A 26,034-nucleotide genomic window follows, 5' to 3' on the forward strand; every position below is an offset into this window, starting at 1 on the left:
TCTGGGGTAAGGTGAACTCTGAGGGGTGCTCTCTGTGGATGTCACGTGTACGTGGGCTTTGAGGGTAGACAGTGAGAAAGGAAGCAGAGACGCAGAGAATGAGGAGGAGGAAGTGAAACACATTTTGAAAATGTGGGAAACCCTTCACAGAATGTTCCTCGCGCTGCGTGCGCTGGAAGTGTTATAGTTTCACAGGAAAAGAAGCACTTTTGCAGGACTGCAGGTACACAAGCTGCACGTAGGGGGTTTGCACTGGGGGTCGTCATAGCTGAGTAAGCTGAGTAAGCTATGTAAGCGAACCTTAACAACAAGTCGTCTTTTCACTGTGAGCAAAATAAAGCCTCTATTATGGGATGAGGCCATGTCTGCTGCCCCTGCCAGCTATAATGTGTTTTAGAGCTATACTCACAACATGGGGACCCAAACGTACAATACACACATGGCTGTAAAAAACAAGGGAGAAATTGAATTCTACTTCAGGTGGTCCCAGGTCAGCAGTAGCGCCTGCGGCTAAAATACACACGTGAGCCCCTCACACAAATAATGCTTTATGTCTTTTTACACTTACCACATCAACCCACGAGCCTCGGTTCAGCTTTAATTCCTTTGTTATTTTTGTCTAATATTATGAAATGAGAGAGCAGAGGAAAAGAGCAATCTTGCATTAAAATCCATTAGAGACTCAACAGGATTCTTTTTGCAGGCTGGCTCCTCTGCACAGCTGGTGAGCGCGCACAACTTACACACTGAACAGTAGAACATTTTTAACTCTGCTGTCACAAAGTATAAGCTCGATTTTCAATGCAAGGTTTAAAGGGTGGGAGACGACAGACAAAAGCTTGCTGAATTATCTGCACAACATGGGGAGAAGCAACAGGTCATTCACAGTGTAGTACCCCTGGAGGTGAGTCAGTGTGTTGCTCAAGGACACTTCAACAGAGCGGTTACTTACACTGAGACAAGCGTACGAACGTAAGCTTCTATACTCTCTCCTCTGACCTCTAATCAACCACACCACCACTGCTTAACTTAGCTGACCTGCATAACCTACAACTATTGATTAAGCGATCATAATTGCTATTTATTCAGGAGTCTACAATACATTCTCTTCCATGGTTTGAGGATGATGCATCACCATAGTGCAGCGCAGCTACTTAGCACAGCATCCTGGGGGACTGGTTACAGCACATTACTAACATTCTCTTATCATACTCATACTGAATAAAACTGCTGTTTTACAATGCTGCGCCATGGCTCAGACATCTACTGTATGTCAGATCCCTGATATAGCAGGGTGCTCGTTTACTTTCTTAGCCCGGTTCATTTACAGTCATCTCATTTGTAAAACATGCATACCGTATCTTTTCTGAAACTCGCTGACCTCTCTCTTTCTGTCTCGCTCATCGTTTTATCTCATTCGGTCTCTGTCTATCTTCCGCTGCTGTTTCATCCTCCCTTCGCTCCACTCCAGCTTTCTCCACCACCACATTCTGGGCCGGTAAATGAGCGGGCTTATCTGGGCCTAATTGGTTTAAGGGCAAACATAAATAAGCAGTGGCTTTCTAAGCAAAGCAGTATTACTGCTGCTGTTGGCAAGTAGTGCATGCATACCAGAGAGACAGTGAGCTGAAGAAGCGATGAGAGAGATGAGAGCGGAACCGGGAGATGAGGGAAGAAAACTAGGAACAACAGAGTAGGGTAGACAAACGAGGAAAAGAGGAGAGCTGTGAAGAAAAGTGAAGATAATAAGGAGAAGTTTTTTTTTCACTGCTACCATACAGAGCCCTGTCTTCACACTTAACTGTTATAACCTTCTGCTCTGGTTCTGACCGCCTCTCTGCACCTTTTCAATAGCTCGCCAGTGAATGTGTTTCTGTAAGTTGATACTTTGCCTTGATGTGTGGTGTAGTATTTATGCTGCAGCTGGAGTTTAAATCCACCTTCGAGACAAATAGACTGGTACTTATATAGTACTTTTGTACTCAATTTGAATACTCAAAGCACTTTTTTTACAACAACCCTCATTCACCTGCTTTAAACTAACGCTCACACATTCACACTGCGGCAGATTCATCGTGTACACTGCAGGAATTGAACCACCGTTCGTCAACCACCTGATATGATGACGCAAGCCACTCGTCCTCCTGAGCCACAGCCTACCTAGCAACGGGTTGGCCTACCGCCCATGCAATCACACTTGGAGTACTTCTTCCTTATAATTTTCATCCCACAGTTCATCAGTACGTGGTCTTGAGGGTCTGAATCGATGATGTAATTGTTGTTTACTGCGACCATATGCGTAAGGTCAAATAAACCATTCAATTCATCACAATCAGCCTTCTATATGGTCTTGGCTCTAAAGTTACACGGATACCCCGACACCCGCCGCATACAAACAGATCCCTGACACTTTGTGATTATCAGCAGATTTGGACTAATCAGATTAAGGGTGACAGGATAGGCAGGGATAATGTGATCAATGGCCCCCGCTCAATCCCTCTCGCTTTCTCTCTCTCGCACACACAGACAAAAAAAATGAAAGAGCAACAGATTGGAGTTCAGATCAGCAAAGATTTTAACCTTCCCATGGGGCAACCTCCTTTCAATTAGCATCAAAAAACAAGGAAATCACTTTCATCCTTGTTACTGAGGTAACCCAGGGGCCATCTCCCTGCCCATCTGCTTCAGTCCCATCCCGTTTTTTTTTTTTCAAAGCAGAAATCCCACACCTCTTTCCAAGCAGGGAAATTTTTTTTCTCCCTCTCATCCTCCACTCATCTCTCCAAAATTACATTTCTTGCTGTCATTTCACACAGGGTAAACATTTGAACCTCAGAATATCCATTCTTGCAGAGGTAGCAATTTGGGCCTGGGCTTGGTATCCATATCAGTGTCGAAATCTGATGAGCACAAACAAGAAAGCCACCGCCAAATTATAGAGTACCGCCAGAGCTGGGGACAGCCCAGGAGGAGAGTTGTAAACGATTAAAGAGAAAACCTGTGTGTGAGAAAACACATTTTAACTGTGCTTTTAATTTACTTGTTTGTGGGAGTGGATACAGACAGCCAAGGGGAAGCCGGTGTGCTTTAGTGTATGTTATATTAGAAAGAGGCTGCTACTGTACAATAACACGAGAGAAGACACTATATATCCACCATGCCTCTGGGCTATCCGTGCAGCAGATAATGTCGCAGGCAACAGCCTAGTGTCCGGTCCCTGGGGTCCCACAGCGGAAATGAAAAACATGTTTAACTGAGGTGATATTGGCTACCACTCTACTGACACCAACGCTTGTCCAGATGACTGTGAGAGGGAACAGAAAGGAAACAGGAGCAGATGCGGACACAGATAGAGAAGGAGGAAAGGAGATGCACGAAGAGAAGAAAAAAATCAGGGCATAGTCGACAGAAAGGGAGAGGCTATTTTTTGTAGTTGCTTTCCAGTTGTAAAAAGACGTAATGCAATCCAGCATAAAGTGCATTTTGGGAAACTTCCCATCAACACAGTCTAATAGAGTTTGCCTCGCCAATTCAAAGTGCCACAGAACAATGCACGGTGGATTTTCGTTGTAGTAATTTAGTTTAATTTAAAAAAAAAAAGGAAAATAAATGCGAGAGCTTGTATCCCCCTGAGAAAACACTACTTAGGGGAAAAAAGGAAATATAAGAAAATAACATAAATAATAACGGAGGCTTCTGCTGGCATGCACTTATGTATAGAATAAAGATAAACAGTCACTGATAAACTATCACACGCTGCTGTGAACGCATTTTAATCATGCAACGTCTCGTTCTTCACAAGTACGAGTTACACGAGCGGAGCCGGAGGATGCTGCTCTGAAATCACTGGATGCCCACAGCGACCCACGTGCATGGCATCGCTCTGCATGCCACGGACGCAGCGCTGCCTCACACAGAACCTTGCATGCATCCCCCACATTACAAAGCGCCCCTCGGAGAGAGTCATGTCCACATATATGGCAAGTATTAGTCCCAATTTCTTATTTACCTTCCATCGCAGAGGATGTGATGACCAGCACGCATAAGAGCGCAAACAAATCCACTGTCATGGCAGAAGGGTAGTCTCCACAGCCTGTCCCCCAAATAACCAAGACGCACGGGGCGCGTCAAAAAGAATCCCAGTTGTCAGAGCGGTACTCCAGCAGATAGCCTCTGTTGTGTGTCACATTTCAAGCCGTAGTAAACAATGTGTGACAATCAGTGCGAGGAAGGAGCGAAGTGTAGCGAGCAAGGGGGTGCGAGGCAGGGAGGGGGTGTAGGTGGAGTAGGTGAGGGAGACCCGACATTGCCTGCTCACAGCCCCATTAGAGGGCCGGGGCCAATCACCGACTGGTAGCTGAAACTCACTAACCAATCGGTAACCCGGCGCTCCTCCCACCGCACATTGTCAAAACACAAAACTTTTCCTTGACCTATTTGAAGCGGTATCCGCTACAGTGAAGGGAAATAACGCCACCAGTCGGCTCAGAGCTGCACCTACAAGTCAAGCAAACCTAGAGTCGAGCTTACCCCGTAAAGCTTGACTCTGACTGTGAGAACCACTTGCTCTGCAACCCATCCACCTTTGGTTCAAAGTATCATTTCATCAGTCTCTTAAAAATCACCGCTGATTTCATTTTGAGTCACTTTGAGTGGACTTCCCAGATACGCGAATGAATAATAAAGCTGATTTTATAGCTTGGCAGCTTCACTTGTGCCCACAGGTTCAAGCCCTATTTGCACTGAAAATGCTCTTTAATAGCTTTGACAAATTCAGCTGTACCTCCTAATGATATAAAACAGGCTTTGCACATCAGCTCCCTCCCGTTGTCCCCGTCACCCCTTTTGTGTGCGTCTGTGAGGCAACAGATGGTGCACACAATGGGCTTTTCCCTGCAGGGACACAGAGGGCCAGGGTCCGCTTCAGCGGAGGGAGGGACAGTTGCTGCCCTGTAGCCCAGAACCATACACCTGTCTTGGGATAGATGTGTCCCCCTACCCGTGTCCCTGGAGCTGAAGAATTGGGATGGAGTTGTTAATCTGCAGCCTGAATAGGTCTGAATTTACCCCAGGCCACTGGCTGGCCTAATACTTCAGTGCTGTCCCTTCACAGTACACTGTCCCAGATACTTTTCACCTGCTTTCATTTTACTGGACATAAAGGATGACTTTTATCTTGGGGGTTTTATTATTGTCCACAGCTTCTAAAATTACTGTATATGTCTTAAGGTTATAGCATAACAGAATACACTTAAATATGTGCGGCATTTATCCAACAACACTTGAGATGTTTTGACTGCTTTCTATCTCTTTTTTTATTCTGCTCCCAACCTTTGCAATGACAAAAATGAAAGGTGACTCACATTTAATAAATGGTTGTCCCAATTGTGGCAAACTCCAGCTGATGAACTGGGGCAGACGCAAGGCTTCAGGAGCATCAGGCAGCGGTTGCTAACCTGGGGAAGCAGCTGATGAGGGCATTTGTCATTTTTAATGGTGTGGTGAGGAGTGGCACTACGATGTGGCATGGCACAGCGCAGCACGGGCTCTGGTACTGGCTGGTTTTTCAGTCTTTCGTAGCCACCTGGCCTTATTTTTCACCCGGCCAGTCATCATCACCTATGACTCCACAGGTCATCTCCAAGTACAGGAGAAATCTGTCCCTGTTTGCCGTGCACACCCTGGGGATGAGGAAGGAAGGAAGAGTAGGGGAGGGAGGAACAATAGAGCGGCTGCTGTAGCACATCCTCCCTTACATTACACTCACGGCCAAACAAGCACATAGAATAACACGGATGCGCGTGCACCCGCTCTCCCACACAGCACTCTGATAATGATCCACGCAAAGCCGAACAAGTACTTGCCTACTTCAGCTTGAGAGCCCCGGCCCAATACCAATAGTGAGCCCGAACGCATTGTAGAGAGCCTCTCATTCTCTCGGTGGCCTGATTTTTTTTCAGCATGGTTAAGCCTACAATTGCACCATCCCTGTTCTATTTTCATTTCTCTGTTCCAACACCAGAATCATATCAAATCAAAAGGTACCTGCACCAACAGGGGTATTCTCGGAGTTGTCTGCGATTAAATCTTTTTTGTGCACTACACTCTGCGGGTTGACCCTAAATTTATTGAGTTTTTGATCTGTCAACATTCAGCCAGCGTCTTCCACTCTAAGCCCAATGTGTTTATTCCCATTCGGTTCCCAGAAAGAAAAAAACAACAACACCAACAACAAAAGTGGTGTTTAGTTAGTTCTGTACAGTGACAACGACATTAAAAAGAACAAAAGGAACCAGGAATACACAAGAAAGACTTTTTAGGATGAAAAAATAAATAAGTGGGGACAGCAGTGTTTGCTCAAACTTACTCATTATTTAGATTTGTAGTAGCAGGTATAGCAGGTGACAAGCAGACAGAAAAGATAATGGTCCAGAACAAGAAAGGCAGGAAAGAGAGATGTTTCCCAGACACAATAGAAGCTGGGAAGGTTTGTCCGGTGATGAATATGAATGCCTGAAAATGAAATGCCTAAGTCAATATAGAGACAGCGCAGGGACTCAGGTGACAGAGGAGTGCAGTGCTACACCCACCCTGAGGGTATAGACTGGTTATTAGGCCAGACTTTAGCTTCATCCATCTTCAGGGGACTGTGTGCTGGCCATTGACAATATGAGTACAGCGCTGGTGCTGAATACAGATGTGCTTTGGACCAGTGTTCTCCAAATACAGGGTCAGGACCCACTGCGAGTCCCAGGCACAGTTGTACTTTCTGGGTCACAGCTCAAGAGAGGAGATGGAAAATCAGCTCATTGTAGGGAATATATGATGGCGGCTAGTTTTGCCTAAAGATGTATTTTTTTAAAGGCTGCCCTGCCAAACTTCAGTCTCTTTGGAAATGTACTGAAAAATACAAACAAACAGTTTTTCCCTGAGGTAATTGCAGATAGAACTGTAAAAACTATAATATACTTATAAGTAAAATAAATAAATAAATTCTTCTATTTTTTCCTGAGTGGAACGACTCTCTGGCAGTAGGTCAGACAAGGACACGGGACTGTATCTAAATACAGCCCTCTCATTAATCTGCCCATGATGCCAAATCTGATGGTACCTGTCCCCTGCTATCAGCACACAGTCTTTTCAGAGATATTCATTACACTTTGCTGACGAAGAGCACAGACACACAGACAGGCTGCAGAAGTGGAAACAACCAAACAAACCAATGCAAATGGACACGACAATACCAGTGTGCACATGCAAGATAGACATAATAAATATTTAGACTATCATGTGAGATTGTGAAAGAGATACAAGAGATCCGTTTCTCCTCCTTGGAGAGGCTGCAAAGACGGTGTTGCTGTAGATTGACTCATAAGTCATTAGCTCACATCAGTTCTATTCAAGATTCAAGCACGTTGTTACCATTAATCCAAATAACACAATGAGGAGATTGTACTCAGCATTAAATGAGTAAGAGCATCATCACATTTTTCAAGTGTGTGTGTGTGTGTGTTTATACAAGATTCAGTGAGTCAATGTTAAAGAGGATGTGTTAATGAGAGTTTTACCTGTTATGCTTTATACATTCAGAGAGAACAGATTTTTAAAATTAAAGCATAGAAATAAATAAATACATAAATTCATAAATTAAAACCGAGATTCGTCTTTTTACAAGTAGTGATTCGATTACAAGTTTCACCTGCTCTTTCACTTTTGGTGGAAGTCCAAGAGACATGTGCAAGCCACAGATTAGCAAACCAAATTTTGGGGTTGAAAATGTCATCTTTTTTTTGGAGTACGGTGTCAATAGTTTTGCCCTTAATTCTATTTTTTTTTAAATTGCTGCATAAAACAGACAAAAGAAACTCCATATGTATGCACACTTAAATCTGCACATGTGGAGTGGCTGATTGCAACACACCAAACCACACACACATGCAAGCGCGTGCGCACACACACACATGTAAGCACAGAAGCACAAAAAAAAAAACCCCCATGTGAAATCCAGTACCATCCAAAATCATGTACGTGCTTGATAATGATTCGCTGATTAATTGTTTTTTTCTTGATGGCCTTGGTGATTAGGATGCATTCATTTGCTTGTGATTAGGGGTCTCTAATCACAGATAAGGTTAATGGGGTTCTTCATTCACTCCCCTACTTTGTTTCTCTTGGAGCATTTAAGAAGCTTTCCTATTAACCGTATGGCCTCAGCCCCCTTCTGTTGTAATACACCTTTCAATTTATGCACCAACCTTTCCCACTGCCGTCAAAAGAGGCGCCTTGACAACAACAACATTTGACACATGGTAGATTGTGTTTTGTATCGCTGAACATGTTATCATGGGGCACTCAGCCAGAGAGGATCATAAAGTAGTTTTCTGGCTACAAATGCCGCATTTAGGAAAAGGACTTCTTAATGAGGAAAAACAAAACTAGACTGACAGCTCATCGCTTCATGTCAGCGCCCAGTGACAGGCTATCCCACTTGTTTTTGTCGAACCGTTTCTCTCAATAGGACACTATCAAAATGCAGCCCTCTGTCTCCTCTGACCTGTCCTTTTCTCCCTTCCCTGGCCTGTGACAGATAGTTGAGTACAATCTATCAACCTCAGTCTGCCTTGGTCAGGGCCAGTGCTTTGTAAGGCTAGGCATAAAGAACAGACATACACACACCACACACACACACACACACACACACATATATACACATTCCTGAGTCTGTCACACTAAATGGGATAAACATCCAGTGTTGGAGAGAGACAGAAAAACAGAGGTCAAATCAATCTGCCCTCCGTCTGCCATACACTGATCCCTGTCATAGGCTGACCTCTCCAACAAATGAAACTCCAGTGATGCATTTGAATACCAAGACAGCAGCACTTCAGTCTGGCTTTAACACGGACGATGGGAGTGAATGAACTCATTGCTGGTGGGTCTTGTTTAGTCAGATGATCATTTACTACTTCTTAAGTGTTGCCCCCTCAGTATGCTGGAACAGGTAATATGACACGGGTTATTATTCAGTTTAATAATTATATGCTCCATTAAAACAACAAACACTTTGATACAAAAAGCTCATTATATAATAAACTTCCTTATTATTGTAAAACCAACAACAACAACTTCAACGACAAAAAAAGAGAATTTACTTTAAATACGTGGTTTATACTCAGATAACAGCATTTTTTGAAATTTTCTCACTTTCTTTTGTTCGTCTCGGCCCTAAAGACTGAATGTGTTGTCCTCTTGTGCTACAAATAGGAGCGGTGAGGAGAACTACTCCGGCAGCAGTACTTTAGTTGCCTGTTTTGATCTCTGTCTCTTGAAAGAGTTCGTCAGTAGAACAGCAGTACACACTATAGTCACAAAACAGATGTGTGGATGAGAGGAAAATAAATGCTGGAATTGAGATGGGTGGAGTGCGAGCCATAATTACTGAGCAAAGGGTGTGAAAAAAAAGAAGATAAAAAAAATTATGTTTGAATACAATGTTACCCAAATACATTAGTATTCAACGTATCTCTTCCTGTATGTTCTGGCTTTCATACCATCTCTCCATTCCCAGCATGAAATCGTATGGGGAGGGATTTGTCACCATAACATGGGGAAATATTGTGAAAGAGTCAATTTTGCCCCAAGCTACGATTTTTTTTCTTGTATTTTGGATGCCTAAACCTCATTTATTAACAACATGACACATAAGGTTTTACAGCCAATGGGAAATCTTTTCAGTGGTTCTAGTGTTATAAGCTGTTAATGGATATTCTATCAAAGACCTCCTGTTTCATGCACTTTACAGTGCAATCTTTCAGAAGTAAGTCCTAAAAAAACATCAGATATTTTAGTTTTGATTTAGCTTTCCTGCCTTCCTACGAGTCCATTGTTTTCTTAACCACTTATCCAGCTCAGGGTCGAGTCGGGGCTAGCCTATCCTAGTTGTCATGGAGAGAAGGGCCTGAAAACTCAGGAAAGTGTTGACAAGATTGCTTCAGTCCATTTTATGACCTTATGCACAAACAAATGGATCAATACTGCAGAAGTTCTAGTTGACATAAAAACAAAGGGTAAAACAAAGGACAAGTTGGATGGTAGTTCCGGTCCAAGAAATCAAAGGTGTCATGGCTGTTGTGATCACACTAGAACAGTGGTTGTTAACTTGGGTTCGATCGAACCCTAGGGGTTTGGTGAGCCGGTCTCAGGGGTTCGGCAGAGCCTCCGCTGCGACATGCACGACTCATTTTGTGCACCATTAAGAAACGTATGTATGTCTTGAATTAAAAAAAAGATCTTATTTTATTTTTCACTAAAGAGAGGTTCAGTGAATGCATATATGAAACTGGTACCTCTGAAAAATGTTAAGAACCACTGCACTAGAATATAGTCTGGGGTTCCTCTTTCCCACCAGGGGGTCATCTGATTGTTGGGGTTTTCTGTCTAATGCTGTGGGGTCTTTGCTTTACAATCTTAAACACCTTGAGGTGACTGTTGCTGTAAATTGGCATTATTGCATAAATAAAATTGAACTGAATTAACCTGAATCAGGCAGTCAGCTTCAACAAGGTTATTAGCTGGAAAAAAATGGAATCCTCCTTTGGGTTGGGGAATTCAAGTATTTTGGAATTTTATTCAAAAACTGGGAATTACTAAGAGTGGAGTGAAAACTTGATGCAGCTGCATTGTATCTTGTAGATTAGGGGTGTCCAACTCCAGTCCTCAAGAACTACTGTCCTGCAGCTTTTTGATGCATCCCTAATCCAACACAGCTGAATCAAATGGTTGGATTCTCTTCAGCATGCCGAGTTTGGCAAAGGCCTGGTAACAAGCCACTCATTTGATTTAGGTGTGTCGGATTAAGGATGCCTCTAAAAGCTGCAGGACAGTAGCTCTCGAGGACTGGAGTTGGACACCCTGTTGTAGATGATACGAGAGCTGAGCATGAACGTTCCAGCTCTTATCTGTGACCACAGGCTGTGGGTGGTGACCAAAAGAATAAGTTTGTGGATACAAAAGTTGGAAATGAGCTTCCTCTGGCTTAGAGTGGCTCAGGCTAGAGCCACTATTCCTACACATCTAATGGAGCAGTTGAGGTGCGAGATGTTTCAGACATGTCCTCTGAAAAGGAAACAACATGGCATGTTTCTTGGCTGGCTTGGGAATACCGAACTGTCCTACCAAGAGAGTTAGACAAGGTGACCGGGGAGGAAAAGTCTGAGTAAATCTGCTTAGACTGCCCCAGTGACCTGAATTAGCAGTGGAAAATGGATGGTTGTCCTTGTCAAGCTCAGATTGAAGACAATATAATGAAAAATGAATGATAATGAAAAATGAACAGCCTTGCGAGATGTAAAACACAAACTGGTCATGTGAAAAAAGTTTCTTGTCTACCAACCAAACACTTTTAAAACTGCTTTTTAGAGCTGAACTCTATTTACGTGTTCATATTATAATCTGGTTACTGAATACTAAATACCCAATAGCTGCTATAAATGGAAATTGGATCCAAAAATTCAAAACAGACGAGCTTTTTAGGCATTTTGAGCCTTTTACTAGAAACCTCAGTGTTCTATCACTATAAGTCTAACAAATGTCATTATCTGAAACGGATTCAATTTAATTAAAGGCGCAATTGTTTTGCTTCGAGATTTTGCATTGTCTTTTCTTATTAATTGCTCTGCCAGCCAAGGGTTGCATTTTGTGATTGAATTTTACCGTTTGGATTTGTTGTTGTGATTTTGCATTTCCTTTAGAGCTACTTTGAGAGTTTGTGCCACACTACGAGGTCAAAACTCTAATTAAAACAGATGCACCTACATTCACATGTTAAATGCTTCCTTAGTATGCATGGGCTGTATTCACACAAGCAGGTTCACACATAGTCTCAGCGGCTCTGCGTGTGATCTCTTTGACACGAGTGACAAATAAAACAATTCACAAGAAGATACACAAGCCATGAAAGAATATCATGGCAGCAGTCCTTGTAGCTGTTTTTGCTTAGAGAAAGTGTAAATCGGTAGCTGCCAACAGAGTCGTTGCACATTTATTATTTAGATAATGACCTTATTGAAGACATGCACACTACACAGCAGATATGTAATCAAGTACACATGCAAATAAACAATAGAATTAACACAATGACCTCCTGAAATTAACACTGACCTTTTGAAAGCAATATTTTCATCCCAGCATGGATCATCAGATCAATAATCATTGCTGTTAGGTCATGTTCAGGGTTATATTGACCTGTTGCATGCTCTCTCTCCCTCTCGCTCTCTCTCTCTCTCACACACACACACACACGCACGCACGCATGCACGCACACAGGCACACAATTCCTAAATGTCAAAAGCTTGTGCTGCATATGAAATGTGTGCGATAGCAGTAATTACTATTGTAACCATTATTGTACCCACGTTCGGAACACACAGCACTGCTCAGCATTGACTTCTTGACTATAACTAATTGTTAATCAGCGTTGTGTATAATATAGTTATAAGCACTGAGCACAGGTGAGAAAAGCAATTAAGAGTTCAATTTCCATCTCTCTCACCATTACTCCTTAGCATTTTGCAGATCTTTTACTCCAGTTTTGCCCTATTCAGTTTTAGCTGGCATTTCTGCCACATGAATAAAAAAAAAACAAACATGACAACTCAGAGGTTATTATGGATTGTTTCAGGTCACAGACTATGGCTAAATCTTACTGGTTGTCAAATGTCAACTGGATTCATTAAGTGTCACTGGGAACTGCTTCAAGCTGCTGGAAAACCGAGTATCATTCGTGTTAATTATATATATGTGTGTTTTTTTTCTTTGTTCACTGTGTACACAGCATGCCTGTTGGTAGAGCACTGCCATATCGCAGCACCGAGAACACATCCTGTGGTGCTGCACAACACAATATACTGCAGTGCTGAGCCATATGGTGAGGCCACAGCACAACCTAGTTACCAAGATATGGCACTGCAGTTAGTGATGGTTGCACATGCTGATCTTTAACATTCAACAAACTCTCTGTCAGTGAGGTAAGAAGTATTTGAAACAGTAACAGGTTTCTTGACAAAATGAGATGGAAGTCTAATAATAGTGTCTACTCTATGTGGTGAGAAAGTGACATAGACAAATGGCTGACTTTAAGGTCGGACTCTTTCTGCTTTTGTTTGCTCAGGACTGAAGATCCAAGAAACATTTCTGTTTGTCGTATAGGGTTATGGGTTTGGCTTTGATTCAATTTAATATCAAACATATCCTATGATGTTCAGAGATGCATAAAGATCATAAATGTTTACTGGGGTAGATGGCTATGCAGCAGATTTAATACAGTCAGCATTCCTCAGCCATTCTTGTAAAATAAATAGGAAAATCTGAAGATTTAAAAAAATACAAGACTAGAAAATTTATTTTGGAGGTCCAGAGATGTTCCATTTTTTTAAAAAAAAAAGTGCAGCATGTTTATAATTTATCTTTGTATTTTTCCTTAGTATTTATCTCTAGTGTTCAGGGTTGCAGGGTTTGATTTCCTTATATTAATTAGCCTTTATGATTTCTTAGATCCAGGTGTTGATCTTTTAGTAATTTCTCTTTAGTTTCATATTTTTCTCTCTTTAATTTTTTCTCGTTTGCTATGCTCTTGGTTCCTGGTTACACTTTGTTTTCTATGAGCTCTTGTTTCTCTGTAGTCTTTCAGTTACTCACTTCCTGTTTTACTTTGATAGTCATTTGTCTCCTGTGCCTTGTATTCACTTTTACTTTCTTGTCTCATTTAATTAGTTTCAGCTGTGTCTCTAGCCTTCTGCATCCACTTCCCTTGGTTACCTCAGGTGAGTATTTAAGACCACACTTTGTTTTACTTCTTTGTTGTGTGGTCCTATCTATTGGCTCTGTTTTCCTGATGTGGTTCCTGTGTGACTGCCCAAGTTATTCTGGGTGTTTTATGTTTCTTTTGGTTTAGGTCTCTGTTTCCTTCTGTTTCTTGGTTTATTGTTGTAGATTTAATCAGCCTTCCTATTGTTCCTTATCTTTTTGTAAAGCTTTGAGGTCTGTTTGGGCTTGTTATCCTGCTATAGTAGCACATGAAGTGTTTTCCATGAAGATGAAAACCAGAATGTGTGGTTACTTGTCATTGGTCAGGCTGTAGTTGGCTTGGTGCAGTTCTAGAGTAGACAAAGCCTGAAATTTAAATATTACCTCCACCACAAAGTTTGCCACTTTGACACAATGCCTTTTACCACTTGCTGTCCTGTCTCCTCACATTGATACCTGACAGAAGTGTAAAGCTTAAATTCATCAATAAATAGAAAGGTTTTTTCCCTCTGCACTCCTCTGATTTCTCTGCGGCTCTTACTCTCCGGACAGAACTTTTGCTTACTGGAGTCTTGTATTTTTTTATAAAGCAAGTTCTATATCACTAAAGAAGTTGGATTTAAAACTCACCCTGAATAACATTTGATCTATCAAGCTTCTGGTGGTATGGAAAGTTCGGCTTTCCTTGTTGTGCTTTGGATATGGCTGAGACAGTTTTACGTGCACCTTTCCTTGATCTCTGTTCCAATCTGATTTTTATCCCCCAGGTTATGAAATGTATTTTTTTTTTTTTTATCAGGATAGAGCCAAGAAACAGTAGACAGCTTCATGGATTCAGTTCATTATGGTTAGATAACAGCAATACACTCCACCCTTGCCTCAGACAAATAACAACCTTAATAAACTTCCATCCATTCAATCCAAAATACTGTAGCCAACAGCAATGTCCAGTATGAAAGAACACAACTCATCAGTTATTTAAAAATAGAAAACAGACCCAAAAAAGACATTTTTATGTATATATATATTTTTTGTCCTTTGCAAATTATCTGTATTTTATCTTTAGCCCAACAAAACAACCAAGAGGCTAATGTTGTATTTTGTCGATTTTGTTCTGTAACAGCAATGCAGCTATCACATTTTACCATAAAACGTGTTGGTTTTTTTGCTTTTTGTTTTAGACCTAAAGATCTGCACTGAATCTAATGTGCTGCTAACAATCTCTCCTCCATTTTTCTTCCTCAGCAGCAGAATCAGTGTGACAGCTTGTTTACTGAGACACTTCAGTGCACTTCTCTCTCTCTCTCTCTCTCTCTCTCTCTCTCTGTGTGTGTGTGTGAAGGGGAGAGAGAGAAGGAATGCACATTAAAGATTAGGCATGTATTCATTTGGCTGTATACAGACCATTGATGTATTGTATCTTACTTTTACCCCTTGAGCGGCACTGGAGTACCCTTAGCTATTTTGATAGTATCAGTTACATTTCATTACATCCCTTGATTTTTATCGTAATTAAAACCAGTATTACTGATCTCTGCATGTGGGTTTGTTTTTGAATATGAGTATTTGTTATGAAAATGTATCATTTCATTTTTCATGCCTTTCTAGAAAACGTGTGTGTGTGTGTGTGTGCGCGTGCGTGCGCATGCAGTGCTGCAGTGTCAAGATTTGTTGAAACAGCTCTAGCCTTGGATTTCCTGTAAATGCTTTCAGAGGACTGTCATTAAGAACAGAAGCCTTGTGAAAAGTAACCAATAAACCAGGCTAACACTTGAATGTGATAAGGCAACACTGCCCCTTACTGGTGAGAAACATTAACACAATCCATTCTGAAAGAGTACTATACTGTGCAAAAATCAAGTCACCCCTCATTTCTGTATATTTTGCACGGAAAATGGGAATTGGGTGTAGAGTGTTATTGAAACGGATGGAAATACAGTATGCAAAGTAAAAGGGTTCAACAATTCTAATGATCTTGAAAATCTTGAAGGTTCTATCCCTCAAAACAGTCTGACTCTTTTAGGCAAGCTTTCTTGTCATTGCTTTCAGTAGTCTTCAGGAATAGTTCTCCAGGTTACTGAAGGACATTCAAAGCTCTGGATGCTTTCCCCCCCATTCTCTCAGTGATCCCACACTGCTTCAATAATGTTGAACATTGGGCTCTAATGTTCTGTTGAGTGTTCTTCTACCTAGGTATGGTTTTGCTCAACTGGAAGTGTGCTTAACATAACTGTCATTCTGAAAAAATAAAGCTGTTGCCAGTCATATGCTTACTAGATGGTTTTACATGGTCTATTAAAATCTGATGGTGTTTTTCTGTATTCTTAATTTCAACAATTTGGACAAGATTCCCCAAAACACTGGGTCATAGATTTAAATGAAGACATGGAAATTTATTTTGTTTTTAAATTTTTACATCAGGCTTTAAAGTATGTTCTTTGGATTGGGATTAGGATTAACAAACAAAAGACTATTGTTCTGAAAATGGTCAGGTACAAAGAGTGAACTGAAAATGACTCAAAAAAAGCAAGAGAACGTCTGAAGAGTGAATTTTCTGAAAGACCTTCAGAAAGCCTTGAAAACTATTGAATGGGACTTTCACCTTCTGCTATTACATGATCTCAAAAAGCAAACAGAGAAACAACAACAACAAAACCCCTCCAGTCTTATGTAACCTAAGTTAGAAACAGGATTCCACACATAAAAATGTAGCATCTATTAGCTGAATTGCTCAGTTCTGATTGTGCCACAGATGTTCCACATAACCAGCTATTTGTTTCAGGATCAGTCACATAGGCCATTCAAGCAGATGACAAAATGCGGATATATCTCATGCTTTAGATACAATGAAATAAAACACTGTTTACTTTTTTTTTTTTTAAACAAATCTGTTTTATCCAAACACATTATGTCTGGATGGATGGATGACAATGATAGTCCAAAAATGACTCATAAATGTTACAAACAATAACATATCACAAGAGTCTTTGGGGGAATAACAGTTGATGGATATTAAAAATGGGGATACATTATTTTGAGTTATGAAAAATAAAGATTTCAGGCTGGCAATAGGTAGGATGATGGAACAGATTTTGAAACTGAGGAGAAGCTGCTCTCAAATTCAGCTGGATGACTCATACTGAGTCATACTATAAGGAGTATACAGTGTGACCTAACGTGGTCGTCATTCACTTAAAGCTGAAACGGCTTTTTTCATCTCTACAGCTCATTCCTCATACTATAAAACTGCAGAGGAAGAGTTTTAAAGAGTTCCGCTTATTCTGGTGATAACTTACAATTTAAAGTGTAACAGTGCAACAGTGTTCCCACTGTTGAACGGTGGATCTCTCCACCCCGTTTAAAGAATTAAAAAAAAAAATGTAACAAACACTTTCTTCCACTTGGCGGCAGCATATACTGCTGTACTGTAAAATCTGAGCCTGATGGGTTTGTGAGCTTTATTTAGTTTCGCTCCACTCATATAAAGTCGTCTGACAGAGGCGATGAGGGGAAGCCCTTGATCTTAAATACAAGTACTGATTTAAAAATAACATAACTCAGAGAGCCAAGTATGAGGCCCACTGGAAAAGTAGGACAGCGGACGTCTTTAGTTAAATCATAAAAGAGATCAAACCGAGAAAAAAAGATGAGTAAATCTGACTAACAAGCCATAAAACATTCGCCAGACATTGCATTTTAGGTCATGTAGGAAAAACAAACCCAAAAAACAAATAGAAAACTGCCTGTGTCTTTGGACAAACTTCCAGACTGGATAACGAGGTTTATAAGTTACAAAAGTTTCTCTCCAATGATTTTATGACTTGTTGGCATGAAAACATACATATAAATATGTGTTTGTTTGTTTGTTTTTTTTAAAGCTCAAATAATTGTGATTAATCACTTAAGAAAATGACATAACAACTCCCAAATGGTGTTATTTTAAACATTCGTGTTTTAGATCGTGACATGAACATATTTGATGTGTTTGGCATTGTTCCCACTGCACTTGCTGCTGGGAAAATAATATAGAGATCCAATTTGCTGTAACTTCTACATGAGATGCATTTCTTTCACGGCTCCTCAGGGAGTTACATGCATTTTTTTTTGTTTTTTTTACATACCAGTACAGTCATAGGGAAAGAGTTTTCCACAGGACTGCAGAGATTCCTGTGGAAAACTAAGTTCATCCCATGATTCAGTAGCTTGTAGCTTGTAGAAACACATTTAGCAACAATAACTTGAAGTATTTAATTTCATTTTAGTAATTATTTAATGACTTCTATCTATCACATTATTGTGCAGGAATTTAGTTGGCTTCACATTTGACTGCAGAACACTTTGGCATACAGAGGAATTCATTGTCGACTCAACGCCTGCAAGGTGGCCCAGGTCTTGTGGCTGCAAAACAAGCCCAAATCATCACCCCTCCACCACTGTTCTTGACAGCTGGTATGAGGTGTTTGTGCTGATAGTTTGTGCTGTGTTTGGCTTTCTCCAAACTTGTCGCTGGGCAATGCCATGCTGTTTTTTTTAAATAGTAGAGGCTTTCTCCTTGGAACCCTTCCAAACAAGCTGTACTTATTTAGTCTTTTTCTAATTGTACTGTCATGAACTTTAACATTTAACATGCACACTGATGCCTGTAGACCCTTAGATGTAGTTCTCTGTTTTTTTTGCAGTTTCTCTGAGCATTACACGGACTGACCTTTGGGTGAATTTGCTGACGTCCACTCCTGGGAAGACTGGCAACTGTCTTGAATGTTTTCCCCTTGTAAACAATCGTTCCCACTGTTGAATGATGGATTTTAAATTGTTTGGAAATGACCTTATAAGCCTTCCCAGATCGATGGGCAGCAACAATTACTTCTTTCCTGCTTGAAATTGTGTTAACACACATCTGAATGCTCCAGACCAGCAAACTGCCAAGACTTCAGCTTTTATAAAGGTGCTCACACTCGCCGATGATCAATAAAACAAGAGCATTTGTTTAGCAGCATCTGGCTGATACTTATTCTGTTAGTGCACTTAGCAGTTAGGGTGTACTTGGTTTTTGAGGACAATATAAACACTTGAGCTTTTCTCACACGAGCCCATACATCTGTGGCTTCATGAAGGCAAAGGTTCGTGTATTGAGTTGAGTAGACTTGTCCCATTAAGCTGATATTTAACAGTCATAAAAGTACAGGGAAGGGCGAACGGAAAGCCAGAAGAGTGAGAACAGTGCAAGTATAGTTGGGCATTTTTGTGCGCTGTAAGTAGAGTGAATGATTGACAGATACTGATTGTGTTTGAATCACAATATAAATGTTTCTGTCTACTGAAAAGAAACTGCAAAGGGTACTAATAATTTTGTGAAATGATTCCCAACATACTTGGGAGTGTACACTGGATAGCGCTTTAGAAATACTTAAATATTGCAGCTCCTACCTGATGGCAAGTTCTTCTGTTTCTCCAGTTTCACACATATATAATTTGTAACTTAATGAGCTTAAGACATGGAGACACCGCACAACTGCACTAAGCTGTTACCTTCTGTACGTATATTATTATAAGCACTTTGGTGTATGTAAAAAGGGTAGCTTTACAGACTCTCATAGGATAACCCTCAAGTATGTGTTAAAATCATCCTGAGGGAGCTGGTTGTTTATCGTCTACACACAGAAACAGGACAAAGCACTCAGTGTGCTCTGAACAGTTCTTCCTGTGTGGCAACAATAGACAGCAGCTGTCACCTCTGACATCATCACCAGAGCCCATTGGCTCTTTTCAGGTGTCAGTGTGCCCCGCTGCACTCTGACAAGACAACTTAGGTAGATGGTTCGATCAACTGGGAGACCCAGCACTTTTTTTCCTAGCTCAAGCTGAGCGATGACTGTGATGGAACACACCAACCATTAAAGAAAAACAGGACACAAGACTGTTGAAAATCTTACAATGTATATAATTGACACAAGATTTCAGGTACAACAGCAAATGAGACATTTTAGATATTTTTCAACCTCTTTCTGGCTTCCATGTTCACCACAAGAACAAACTCTCTGTCGATAACAATGAAACGAAAGTAAATCAAAACAGGAAAAATAAAAGTATTTTTGTCCTCATAAACTGGCACCCTTCAGATGTGCCTCCAAGTCTCAGCTCAGTGTGGAGTAAATCTGTTTCGTTTTTCTTCTCTTTTTTTTTTTTTTAACGGCTGGATAATCAGCTTTGCATTATTGCCACCTACAGTGATGAACGAAGGCAGGATTGAGGCATACACACTGATTTGAGATCAGTGCCCTTGACAATCTGTTCTCCTTCCTCTCACACTCGGGGGCTTAATGTTTACACTGTTTCACCATATTCAGACAGGAGACATCTTGCCGGGCCATATCTACGTACACACACACCCCCAATCGATAGTTGTTTCTGGAAGGTGTCGACTCACATATTGATCAACCATCTTGTGATGTCTTTGTGCAGACAATGCCATTTATTGGCCTCATAAAAGTGCAGGTTTTTATAAAAGGGGAGGGGAGCGTGGGGCTTTGAACAACAAATTAATGAGATCAAAAGGTCAAGAAGGAGTGGGCATGGGGAGGGGTTGTGCAAATTTCAGCTAATGACATTGTGAGGCTGTCATTGAAACTGGAGATGTGAGCCTAAAGTTGTAAATCGTCTTTGAACTGGAATGTCACCATCACAGTTGAAGTACTTCCTTTTATTATTACAGGGCTGCATGCGCACCTTCACATTCATATTCAGATCTTTTCTAGAGTCTTAAAAAGAGGACCTATGTGGCGTGCTTGCTAAACGGTACTTTTGAAGTTGTTGTTTTTCTCCTCACCACCAACATCTTGCATCATAGCATCTCTCTGTTTAAATCTTAAAACTGATCTCAAAGTATCAAAGGCAGTCACAGGCAGATTTCTTAACCAGGGACTAACAGAAAGACAGACAGACACACACGCACACACATATTCACACAGCAACAAATCGTTCATTAATAAAGCATATCAAAAAAGAAGTTACCATTAAAATAACCTGTCATGTCACACATAGGGCAACAACAACAACAACCCCTTTTCAGAGCAGAAACTAACCAAGTATATATCAGATGTACTTCTAAAACTCTGACAGCACCCCACGCTATCCTAAAGCATTCGGAGTATTATCAGCAGGGAGTGCATGTACTGTAAATGATTTTTCACAACATGAATTATATAGAGGATTGTCCCAATGCACAGGTGAAGTAATGACATACTTTAAAAATCATGTCCACTTGACTCCTCTGCATCCTGTCTCGCTGTTCCATGAAATGAGATTCCATCAATACATATGATCATTTATTACAGTGAAAGTTTTGAAAATGCAATTTCTGAAAAACGAGTTGTATTAAGCTCCTGTTACTGTCAGTTTAATAGCACTCTGTCACACCGTGTTAGTGCAGTACATTTTAGTTAATCTCATTTCTGTGTCATCCGAACTACTGTCGATTCAAAGAGGCGCTATCGTCAATCCCTCTTCTGCGCTTTCAATCAAAGACAAGTACACACATTCACACGCAAACGAAACACACACGCGGGCATCGTCCCATCATCCTGCACGCAGCACTCCTGAATGAGAACGCTGGCATTGCTTTGAACTAAATTGTGGTACATGTTTTCTCCCTAGCAAGCATCAAATCGGGGGGGGGGAAGCCTTAAACTGTGTTCCCACAACATTCCCAGTAAGGTTGACACATAATGAAGCACTGTGTCATTGTCATATTGCCTTGCTACAACGCAGAAGCACGAGGAACGCTTTAAAGGTCATTATAACTGATGAGTGGGGAAAAGGGCAGAGGAGGTTGGCAAAAAATAGGCACGATATAGAAATGTTTCAGATAATGAAAGGCGGACATGGATACTGACAGATGATGAAAAAATAAGCGGTAAGAGCACACAACGATCTTGCTTTTGTCAAATTTTGGGAACTAAAAGCATGTTTTTTTTTTAATTTTTTATTTCCCCCTTCTACAAAATGGCAAAGAAGCAATCAAAAATATAGACGTGCACGGTGTGGCTTTTACTGTTATATGGATCGCTGCGGCAATCACTCATGAAAAAAAAAAAATCGATGATACTGAAATTATGATGCTAATCACAGGAACACTGGGCCATTGCGGGGAACCCACAAAATTTTATGCATATTATATTTTTGCTCTCCTGTGAATGTAAAAGGAATACTAAAAGAAGTGCAGCAGGACAGCGGAGCCTCTGCTTCTGTGTGCATTTCTGCTGTGCTACAAGACTCCAAGATCATTTCATTCAATCCTTTGTCACAGGGGTCATCTTAACGCGACACCTCCTTTCCACGTAGCACACTCTATAGCGAAAAGCTGCTTCCATCTGAGACCTGTCCCAGCCGAGCACGTGCTTTGCTTAGACCAGAATGTTGAGTTGATGCTACACTGCCAGCAGGTTCTGGAGAGAGGGAGGGAGGGAGACAATCTCGGTGGGGCCGGGGGAGGAGGGTGGGATGGAGAGTGTAGGAATAAGTGGACGGATGGAGTAGAGGACAGACCGTGTTACTCCTACACCGGGCGATCGTGCCAGTGTGACTGTGATCACGGCTATTATTACAGATTACATGATGAAATGGCAAAAGTGCTGACGCTAAGTGCTCTCAACCTCACTGTGTGAGCGAGTGCATACAAGTAATGATACTGTGAGGCTTAATGCATTAAGAGGTTTGATGGGTCATGCTGTCCAGATAATTCTCCTTTTAAAGTCAGCAGATATTTTTTTCTTTTTCCTATAAATATCTAAATGTGATTAAATCATTTTGGGACAAATATAATCATAAGTAAACAATTCCCACGGTCACAAGTGGAATACCGACACGTAGTATCTGGGTGCCACTGCAAAAAGCTCGACTCTCCCTCTCCCTATGGTGTCAACACCAACATACTGTTAGCAATACAGTCTCGCACACGCTTTAGGGGCAGATATAACCTCAGAGAAAACCAAACACCAAAAACAAAACATTAGAAGATGCAAAAAAATAAAAATAAAAAAAGACCAGCTCTAAAGGTGTCATAATATAGGAAGAATAAAAGATGAGAGCAGAACAAAAAAAACAAAAACGTTTATGAGTACTCATATTTCCATTTTGCTCCAATCCAACACCAAAAGGAAGTCCATCCATGTGATTTATTGTTGTTGTTTCTTTAGATTTCTTTAGTTTTGGCAAGCTAACTAACCCCCAACTTCTCCTCCCTCCCCTTTTCAACTCTCCCCAACCCCCGGTGCCCCAGACTCAGTCCCAGTTGGCAGATTCCACCTCGTCAATTATCGCCGGAGCAGCAAAATGAGCAGTGTAAGCAGGTAAATGCTGATGGAGGGAAGGTTCTGCATGGCTGAGCCTTTCACCCTCTCGTTTTCTGGAGGGTAGGGAATGGCCACAGGTCGGTCAGTGATGGGGAGAACAAGGCGTGTACCCCGGGAACACATGTCATCCGCGCACCCGCTTCCTGAGCCGCTGGCGTCATCACCTATAGACACAGGGTACGGACATGAGCTCACTCTTCCAACAGGAATAAAGCTGTCACTAACCCTATTAACCATACAGTGCACATAAAGTGTTTGTTTAACTGCCAGTAAAAATTTGGCATTGACTGTTCAGGGGCAAAGAGAATACGGCTATGAGTCAACATTGTCATGAGTTACTTAAATTACGTGGTATGTGAAAAATGAAACCAGATAATCAAAAAAGGCATTCCTGATTTTCACAGGTTTAGTTGGAAAACATGTTTTTGATTAATCGTCAATGGACAAAGATGCCCTAAAAAAGCTTTCAGCATAGTGTAGTTGTTGTAGGGGAAACAAGACACAAGACATCTGCAGCTCATGTACAGGAAATGTAAGTTGTAACAGGATATTTTATGCAATCATGGGTATTTTCAGTCTAAACCAAGTGAGTAGCATAAAAGAGTTAAAAAATCTACACAGGAAGCATAGTAGGAGTAGAAGGCAGAACAGACAGGGTGAGTTGCAGGTGAGGTGTGTCTGTTTCTTTATTTTTTATTCTTTAATTTGAGAGAAGTTACAATAATGTAATCATGAGTAGGTCATCTGATTTGAGGTTTCTTGTGGGCTGAGATGATAAAGATTACTCACTGGTGTCCTGAAATTCCACATCCTGGCCATTTAGAGCATTCTTCAGGCGGTGAGTCATGATCTTCAGCTGCATTATTTGTTGGCGTATTGTCATGTCTGGTTTGGTGATGTCAATTTCCACTTCAGGGTTGTTGATCTGACTGGCTAAGCCGTCATTCATTAACTCAGGAAGGTACCTGTGAACAGTTAACAGCCAGCGTGCTCAGCACCAGGTGGAAGTGTGCACAATCAAGCAATTCATTTTCTGGATTTTCCAGGATTCTGGAGAGTCGCTTTCCTTAAAGATGTCATCATTAGCTTAGCAGACTCAAGATGAGTGTAATGCAATTAGCTCTTGTGACAAAATGTTTCAAAACAAGAAGAAAGCCATACTTTAAGCTAATGCAACAGGACCACAGAGCGACTGGCATACAACAACACTGTGCATATAGCACCATGAAAAGTATTCACCCCCCCTCCCTGATTTCTTAGTGTTTTTGGATCTTTGTCACACTTACATGTTTCAGATTATCAAAGAATTTTCAATATTAGACAGATAACCCAAGAAAATAAAAATGCAGTTTTTAACTGATGATTTTGTTCAAAAAAGGGAAAGAAGCTTTGGGGAAATTTTGGCCCCCTCTCCTTTGCAAAATGATCTCAATTGAGCCACATTGGAGGGTTTTTGAGAATGAATGGCCTGTTTAAGGTCATGCCAAAGCGTCATAATCAGATTCTCTTTGAGCTTCAGGGTATGAACTGATGGCCAAACATTCTCCATCAGGACTTTCTGGTAGAGAGCAGAATTCATGGTTCCATCAGTTATGGCACGTCATCCAGGTCCTGAAGCAGCAAATCAAGATCTTTTTTGGTAAATGTGAGACAAGAATTTCTGTTCTTTTTGGTTAACAGTGGTTTTCTCCTTGGGAATCTCCCATGGCTGCCATTTCCACCCAGTCTCTTTTTTATTCATCATCATGAACTCTGACCTTAACTGAGGCAAGTGAGGTCTGCAGGTCTTTAGATGCTGTTCTCCTGTGACCTCCTGGATGAATCATTTTTTAGACCTTTAAGCCTGCTTCACTTTGTCAGACAGATTCTGTATAAGTAATTTCTTGATTCAGCAGGTCTGACAGTGGTTAGTGAAATTGAACTCAGTTTTCCAGGGAACGTGGTAATGGTAGTTTTGGATAGCGTTTTTAATTTTATTCAGTATTAAAATTTGTTTGATCATCTGAAACATGTAAGTGTAAAAATATGCAAAAAAAACAAACAAGAAATCAGGAAAGAATAAGGAAAACTTTTTCACAACATTGGAATTCTGTGTTGAAGTAATAATTTCTTCATGGGTTCATATTCCCTACCTGGCACGGTTGTTGCCATTCCAACACTTGTCTTCGGACCCTAATCCAGTGGCCACTCTGTCACTGCAGATGAGATTTGGGAGAGAAGTCCAGTATGGCCTATTGTCCCCCAGTATTATTCTTACATCAGACACCTGAGGCAAAGTTGTTGAGAGCACATTCATGAGCATTTATACTTTCCCCCCCCCAAAGTCACAGTATGCTGTCACACACCAACAATAAGAAACACTCTGGGTCCCTCAATAACCAACTGCAGTGTTCAGTCATCTGACACATTTATCCTTCCAAGCATTCATTCCTGTCTAATCACTTCATAGTTATCTGTGCGTAGGTGAAATTGAACAGCAAAAGTGGTTCAATTGGCCTTGATGACCAATCACTCTTCCTTTAAAAAACATCACTATGAATGGGACAGATTAGGCCATCAGAGAGCAATAACAAGGTGCCAATTCAGTTGGGTACATACTAACCAATTTTTCGATTTTGTCAGAGCTGGCTTCCAACCTGTCCTCCACTGTAAACGTCCCTCGCTTCATGATTTCATCATCTGTGCTGGTGGTTCCTGCTTCCTTGGGTTTGCCACATGTCTGGAAAAGCTGGGGAGGAAAAGGCAAATCGAAATGTTGAATGAGAAGATAAATGGCATAGGAGCCGTTAATAAACGGCTGAAACAGTCCTAACAAAAAGAGGGTTTCTATTCTTTTGTGTGTGTGTGTGGAGGGAATTAAGGCCTGCCTTTGGTCGCTGGC

General features: G+C 41.1%; 2 protein-coding genes across 4 annotated transcripts in view; both read right to left on the reverse strand.

Annotated features, from left to right (window-relative positions):
• LOC102309964 (ephrin type-B receptor 1-B) overlaps positions 1-4,333 on the reverse strand; it is a 169,068-nt gene extending 164,735 nt beyond the window's left edge. For both annotated transcript variants that reach the window (XM_005912843.3, XM_005912842.3), the window contains exon 1: positions 4,010-4,333. In XM_005912843.3, coding sequence (XP_005912905.1) covers positions 4,010-4,070 — 61 coding nt within the window. In that variant the 5' untranslated portion in view covers positions 4,071-4,333. The remainder of the gene's footprint in view (positions 1-4,009) is intronic.
• A 15,390-nt stretch (positions 4,334-19,723) lies between these two features.
• gpc1b (glypican 1b) overlaps positions 19,724-26,034 on the reverse strand; it is a 60,415-nt gene continuing 54,104 nt past the window's right edge. For both annotated transcript variants that reach the window (XM_005912840.3, XM_005912841.3), the window contains exons 9-12: positions 25,756-25,881; positions 25,286-25,419; positions 23,943-24,118; positions 19,724-23,317 (exon numbers count right to left, since the gene is read on the reverse strand). In XM_005912840.3, the coding sequence (XP_005912902.1) occupies positions 23,115-23,317; positions 23,943-24,118; positions 25,286-25,419; positions 25,756-25,881 (639 nt within the window). In that variant the 3' untranslated portion in view covers positions 19,724-23,114. The remainder of the gene's footprint in view (positions 23,318-23,942; positions 24,119-25,285; positions 25,420-25,755; positions 25,882-26,034) is intronic.

This window comes from Haplochromis burtoni, unplaced genomic scaffold (assembly GCF_018398535.1).
Source record: "Haplochromis burtoni strain Fernald_Lab_line unplaced genomic scaffold, NCSU_Asbu1 Contig_3, whole genome shotgun sequence".
In the NCBI taxonomy this organism is placed as follows: domain Eukaryota; kingdom Metazoa; phylum Chordata; class Actinopteri; order Cichliformes; family Cichlidae; genus Haplochromis; species Haplochromis burtoni.